The sequence below is a fragment of the Oncorhynchus tshawytscha genome, unplaced genomic scaffold (assembly GCF_018296145.1).
Source record: "Oncorhynchus tshawytscha isolate Ot180627B unplaced genomic scaffold, Otsh_v2.0 Un_contig_673_pilon_pilon, whole genome shotgun sequence".
NCBI lineage: Eukaryota > Metazoa > Chordata > Actinopteri > Salmoniformes > Salmonidae > Oncorhynchus > Oncorhynchus tshawytscha.
The window spans coordinates 260,001-267,500 of NW_024609787.1; the positions used below are offsets into that span (position 1 = coordinate 260,001).

The window sequence follows — 7,500 nt, forward strand, 5'->3', positions numbered from 1 at the left end:
AGTGAGACAGACAGTGAGACAGCCAGACAGTCAGTAAGGCAGACAGACAGCCAGCAAGGCAGACAGACAGTGAGACAGTCAGACAGACAGCAAGGCAGTCAGACAGAAAGGCATAGAGACAGTCAAACATACAGTGAGACAGACAGTGAGACAGTCAGACAGTCAGTAAGGCAGTCAGACAGACAGCCAGCAAGGCAGACAGACAGTGAGACAGTCAGACAGACAGTCAAATAGACAGTCAGACAGACAGCAAGGCAGTCAGACAGACAGTCAGACAGAGAGTGAGACAGTCAGACAGACAGCAAGGCAGACAGACAGTGAGACAGTCAGACAGACAGCAAGGCAGACAGACAGTGAGACAGTCAGACAGACAGCAAGGCAGACAGACAGTCAGACAGACAGCAAGGCAGACAGACAGTCAGACAGAAAGACATAGAGACAGTCAAACAGACAGTGAGACAGACAGTGAGATAGTCAGACAGCAGCAAGGCAGACAGACAGTCAGACAGACAGGGGGAGAAACGAGGTAAACATAAACATGGGGCTGAGCGTAGATTAGAGAACTGAGGACAGGAAACATAGACTGTGTCCCAAATTGCATCCTATTCCCTATTTATTGCATCCTATTCCCTATTTATTGCACACAGCTATGGCCCAATGCCCTCCTCTCCTCCCCCCTCCCTTCCCCACTCTCTCTCTCCTAAAGGAAAAGGTACCTTTCAACAATATGACCATCTACTGGTGGTCTCTGGGTCTGTGTACTGGTGGTCTCTGGGTCTGTCTACCATTTACTGGTGGTCTCTGGGTCTGTCTACCATCTACTGGTGGTCTCTGGGTCTCTCTACCATCTACTGGTGGTCTCTGGGTCTGTCTACCATCTACTGGTGGTCTCTGGGTCTGTGTACTGGTGGTCTCTGGGTCTGTCTACCATTTACTGGTGGTCTCTGGGTCTGTCTACCATCTACTGGTGGTCTCTGGGTCTGTGTACTGGTGGTCTCTGGGTCTGTCTATTATTTACTGGTGGTCTCTGAACCGGGGGTCTCTGGGTCTGTGTACTGGTGGTCTCTGGGTCTGTCTACCATTTACTGGTAGTCTCTGGGTCTGTCTACCATCTACTGGTGGTCTCTGGGTCTGTCTACCATCTACTGGTAGTCTCTGGGTCTGTGTACCATCTACTGGTGGTCTCTGGGTCTGTGTACTGGTGGTCTCTGGGTCTGTCTACCATTTACTGGTGGTATCTGGGTCTGTCTAACATCTACTGGTGGTCTCTGGGTCTGTGTACTGGTGGTCTCTGGGTCTGTCTATTATTTACTGGTGGTCTCTGGGTCTGTGAACCCTGGTGGTCTCTGGTCTACCATTTCTGTGTACTGGTGGTCTCTGGGTCTGTCTACCATTTACTGGTGGTCTCTGGGTCTGTCTACCATTTACTGGTGGTCTCTGGGTCTGTGTACTGGTGGTCTGTCTACCATTTACTGGTGGTCTCTGGGTCTGTCAACCATTTACTGGTGGTCTCTGGGTCTGTCTACCATTTACTGGTGGTCTCTGGGTCTGTCTACCATTTACTGGTGGTCTCTGGGTCTGTCTACCATTTACTGGTGGTCTCTGGGTCTGTCTACCATTTACTGGTGGTCTCTGGGTCTGTCTACCATTTACTGGTGGTCTCTGGGTCTGTGTGTACTGGTGGTCTCTGGGTCTGTCTCACACAGACCTGATACCTGTAGAGAACCATTTTACTGGTGGTCTCTGGGTCTGTCTACCATTTACTGGTGGTCTCTGGGTCTGTCTACCATTTACTGGTGGTCTCTGGGTCTGTAGAGAACCATTCACACAGACCTGATACCTGTAGAGAACCATTCACACACCATTTACTGGTGGTCTCTGACCTGGTCTGTCTACCAGATCTACTGGTCACACAGACCTGGTCCTAGAGAACCATTCACACAGACCTGATACTGTAGAGAAGTAGAGAACCATTCACACAGACCTGATACCTAGACAGTAGAGAACCATTCACACAGACCTGATACCTGTAGAGAAGTGAGAGAACCATTCACACAGACTGTCTACCATTTACTGGTGGAACCATTCTCTGGGTCTGTGACCTGATACCTGTAGAGAACCATTCACACAGACCTGATACCTGTAGAGAACCATTCACACAGACCTGATACCTGTAGAGAACCATTCACACTGACCTGATACCTGTAGAGAACCATTGTAGAGAACCATTCACACTGACCTGATACCTGTAGAGAACCATTCACACTGACCATTAGAGAACCATTCACACTGACCTGATACCTGTAGAGAACCATTCACACTGACCTGATACCTGTAGAGAACCATTCACACTGACCTGATACCTTAGAGAACCATTCACAGACTGACCTGATACCTGTCACAGACCTGATACCTGTAGAGAACCATTCACACAGACCTGATACCTGTAGAGAACCATTCACACAGACCTGATACCTGTAGAGAACCATTGTACCTGAGAACCATTCACACAGACCTGATACCTGTAGAGAACCATTCACACAGACCTGATACCTGTAGAGAACCATTCACCACACCTGACCTGATACCTGTAGAGAACCATTCACACAGACCTGATACCTGTAGAGAGAACCATTCACACAGACCTGATACCTGTAGAGAACCATTCACACTGACCTGATACCTGTAGAGAACCATTCACACTGACCTGATACCTGTAGAGAACCATTCACACTGACCTGATACCATTCACACAGACCTGATACCTGTAGAGAACCATTCACACTGACCTGATACCTGTAGAGAACCATTCACACAGACCTGATACCTAGAGAACCATTCACACAGACCTGATACCTGTAGGGAACCATTCACACAGACCTGATACCTGTAGAGAACCATTCACACAGACCTGATAGAGAACCATTCACACAGACCTGATACCTGTAGTAGAGAACCATTCACACAGACCTGATACCTGTAGAGAACCATTCACACTGACCTGATACCTGTAGACCTGAACCATTCACTGTGTAGAGAACCATTGACAGACCTGATACCTGTAGGGAACCATTCACACTGACCTGATACCTGTAGAGAACCATTCACACTGACCTGATACCTGTAGAGAACCATTCACACAGACCTGATACCTGTAGAGAACCATTCACACAGACCTGATACCTGACCTGATAGAGAACCATTCACACAGACCTGATACCTAGAGAACCATTCACACAGACCTGATACCTGAGAGAACCATTCACACACCTGACCTGAACCATTACCTGACCTGATACCTGTAGAGAACCATTCACACAGACCTGATACCTGTAGAGAAGTAGAGAACCATTCACACAGACCTGATACCTGTAGAGAACCATTCACACAGACTGTAGGAGAACCATTCACACAGACCTGATACCTGTAGAGAACCATTCACACAGACCTGATACCTGAACCATTCACACAGACCTGACCTGTAGAGAACCATTCACACAGACCTGATACCTTCACACAGAGACCTAGAGAACCATTCACACAGACCTGATCACACTGACCTGTAGAGAACCATTCACACAGACCTGATACCTGTAGAGAACCATTCACACTGACCTGATAGAGAACCATTCACACAGACCTGATACCTGTAGAGAACCATTCACACAGACCTGATACCTGTAGAGAAGTAGAGAACCATTCACACAGACCTGATACCTGTAGAGAACCATTCACACAGACCTGATACCTGTAGAGAAGTAGAGAACCATTCACACAGACCTGATACCTGTAGGGAACCATTCACACAGACCTGATACCTGTATTCTAGTTACAGGGTCTGTGAAAATGCAGGAATCACAACTAGGTATTTTTGTGGCTATTAATTTACCTTTTTTTTTAATGTATTTTTTACCCCATACCCCTTTCAGATAACAGCTGCTATACAGAAGCTGGCATGGTAAATTAGTGGGATATTTGTCTGGGTGTGGAAGGGGTATCTCATGCTCGATGATGCATCATCTCAAACTGTTGTGCTTCGGCCACCAGTTGGTGTTTTGCATTTTATTTTATTATTTTTTTCAATTGGGAATGTGTTTTATGAATGTTGATGTGAGTCACATCACGACTTCCTCTAGGCACTGAATCATATCCTTAATGAACAGTAAACACGTCTGCTGTATCTGATGAGATGTCTTCTAATGAACATCGCCTAGCTATAGATCACTAGGTCAATCAGAAACATATAGATAGCCCGTCCGTCTCGAACCGATTCGCGTCAAAAATAATCATAAACAACAACAACAACAATAAACAACAACAGGTCATATCAAATGCAAACCCACAAATTGTTGAGTCGTTCGCCGCAAAGTTATGTTGGAGGAAATGTGTTACGAAATAAAGTACGTGGTGCAGCTATTGCATAGGCTCAACCTATAGCTGAGATTTACTGGCGAAGCAAATGGGGATACAACATCCTTAGCTCTATATCATTTATAAACTAGAAACAGCCGTTACATTTCACACAATAATATTATTCCCTGTATATTTAACATAAATGGAATTGTATAAGTTCTGCGATCCTATATGTTGTTGAATCGTGAAACTCAACCCCGACGGTTCGATGGGTTTATTCTACAACGACCGAGTCCTATCTACTTACAATCATTGCCAACCTTAACTCCCTATAACCACATTTCAAAACAAACCGAACATGTTTTTGCGTGTGTGTAAACAGTAGCAACAACATGCCATGCTTTACTGTCCCTGCAGATCGGTTGGATTGTTCCAAGTTTTGCGTTAACAACATCAGTATAGCGCTGCAAGCTGCATCCGGACAGAGTTGCCTATCCCCAAAGCGCAATGGGAACACACACACACACTAGCATAGTAGCAACTGCATATATGTCTGACATGTAGGTTAACCTACATCGGATAAATAAATACATTTAGGACCGACCTTAACAGGCTTCCTCGGTCTGCCCGGTCTGCGCTTGGCCGGAGCCTCTGCAGCCGCCGCAGGCTCCGGCTCCTGGGTCCCGGTCCCTGAACTCTCCCCGGCTTCTTCACCGCGTGCACTCATTGTGACTTTGTACCAAAATAGTAATCTCTCTTGCAGCAGCTTCTAGTCTACTGTACTACACACACACGGTCAGCCCGGAGCCTATCCTGCCCTGCCTGCCTGCACACCAACCGACCACACCGCCAGTTACCGGACGTCCTGGTGCAAATGTTTGAAAGGAGGAATCCTCCTGTTGTAAACTAATGCACGAATCAACCGGCGGGTCGGTTATTAAAATGAATCGGAATAAGTTTGTGCTACTGAAAAGAAAAACAAAAGGGGGGAAAAAAAATGCCTGGAGGGAGATGTTGCTTGAGTGTATTATGAACAGCACGTGCTGCCCACTTCGGTATTTGGCTCAGGAAAAAACCCTCCCCGTCTCCCCTTTCTGTCGAAGTGGGTGGGGGGTGGCTTTTGGTGATAAAATAAGCCCGTGATCGATTGGAATTTCAGCTCCTGTCGTTACAAATGAGCGGGAGAAATATTGAAATGAAATGGTGACAGCTGCCGCACTGTCAAATCCACGTGTTACGATTTGACTGACAAATAACAATAACTAGACGTTTATACCCTATAGGCTATATGGCCCCCGGGGCGAGAGTTTTTACATGGGATTGGAAAGACTACAAAAAACAGAGGGCATTATAAATGCATCTCCACAGCCCACACGAAACCAGCCTACTCACTGAATGAGAATGAGGTAAAAAAAAAAGAGAGAGAGAGAGAGAGAGAGAGGAGAGAGAGAGAGAGAGAGAGAGAGAGAGAGAGAGAGAGAGAGAGAGAGAGAGAGAGAGAGAGAGAGAGAGAGAGAGAGAGAGAGAGAGAGAGAGAGAGAGAGAGAGAGAGAGAGAGAGAGAGAGAGAGAGAGAAAGAGAGAGAGAGAGAGAGAGAGAGAGAGAGAGAGAGAGAGAGGGAGAGAGAGAGAGAGAGAGAGAGAGAGAGAGAGAGGGAGAGAGAGAGAGAGAGAGAGAGAGAGAGACAGAGAGAGAGAGAGAGAGAGAAAGAAAGCACCTTTCCTGTGGGTGGATAATGGCGGTGAGGAAGAGAGAGTGAGGGAGGCACCACAAAACAAGAAAAAAAAACTGGCCCTATGCCAGAGAAAACATGAGTAATTCTGCAATGCTAAGAGGGAGACCACAGTGAGACAAAGTCACGTGTCCAACAGCACCATTCATGTAACTGGCACAGGTCCCATCAGAGAGGGGAGAGCAGTACAGCACCAGACAGAGAGGGGAGAGGAGTACAGCACCAGACAGAGAGGGGAGAGCAGTAAAGCACCAGACAGAGAGGGGAGAGCAGTACAGCACCAGACAGAGAGGGGAGAGCAGTACAGCACCAGACAGAGAGGAGAGAGGAGTACAGCACCAGACAGAGAGGGAGAGCAGTACAGCACCAGACAGAGAGGGGAGAGCAGTAAAGCACCAGACAGAGAGGGGAGAGCAGTACATCACCAGACAGAGAGGGGAGAACAGTACAGCACCAGACAGAGAGGGGAGAGCAGTACAGCACCAGACAGAGAGGGGAGAACAGTACAGCACCAGACAGAGAGGAGAGCAGTACAGCACCAGACAGAGAGGGAGAGCAGTACAGCACCAGACAGAGAGGGGAGAGCAGTACAGCACCAGACAGAGAGGGGAGAGCAGTACAGCACCAGACAGTGCTGCTCCAGGGAGAGAGGGGAGAGCAGTACAGCACCAGGCAGAGAGGGGAGAGCAGTACAGCACCAGACAGTGCTGCTCCAGGGAGAGCAGCTAATTTCACAATAGACAGAATGAGAGTATGTATTCCTATTACGAACTCTAACCCCACTCACTATTGGAGATCTGTGACCAGGCTGTCTGTGACCAGGCTTTCTGTGGCCAGGCTGTCTGTGGCCAGGCTTTCTGTGGCCAGGCTTTCTGTGGCCAGGCTGTCTGTGGCCAGGCTTTCTGTGACCAGGCTTTCTGTGACCAGGCTTTCTGTGACCAGGCTGTCTGTGGCCAGGCTGTCTGTGACCAGGCTTTCTGTGACCAGGCTTTCTGTGGTCAGGCTTTCTGTGACCAGGCTGTCTGTGACCAGGCTTTCTGTGGCCAGGCTTTCTGTGACCAGGCTTTCTGTGGTCAGGCTGTCTGTGGCCAGGCTTTCTGTGGCCAGGCTGTCTGTGACCAGGCTGTCTGTGGCCAGGCTGTCTGTGACCAGGCTGTCTGTGGTCAGGCTGTCTGCTTTATCCATTACAGATTTTGTTTGTGTCTTGGTGTTTTTAGTAAAATTATATATAAAGTATTTGTTTTTATCTTTATTAATCATATAACCTGCTCTAACACACACATAGGCCTATGCATTCGTGTAAGAGGTGTGTGTGTGTGTGTGTGTGTGTGTGTGTGTGTGTGTGTGTGTGTGTGTGTGTGTGTGTGTGTGTGTGTGCCTAATATGGAGTTACTTTGGTACTAACCAGCAGTGGG

The 7,500-nt window shown here is 47.7% G+C and overlaps 1 protein-coding gene across 1 annotated transcript in view; it reads right to left on the minus strand.

Moving 5' to 3' along the window:
• The window catches only part of hmga2 (high mobility group AT-hook 2), a 95,483-nt gene extending 90,088 nt beyond the window's left edge, over positions 1-5,395 (minus strand). The window contains exon 1 of the mRNA XM_042318108.1: positions 4,958-5,395. Within this exon, the coding sequence (XP_042174042.1) occupies positions 4,958-5,080 (123 nt within the window). The 5' untranslated portion in view covers positions 5,081-5,395. The remainder of the gene's footprint in view (positions 1-4,957) is intronic.
• Between the last annotated feature and the right edge of the window lie 2,105 nt (positions 5,396-7,500).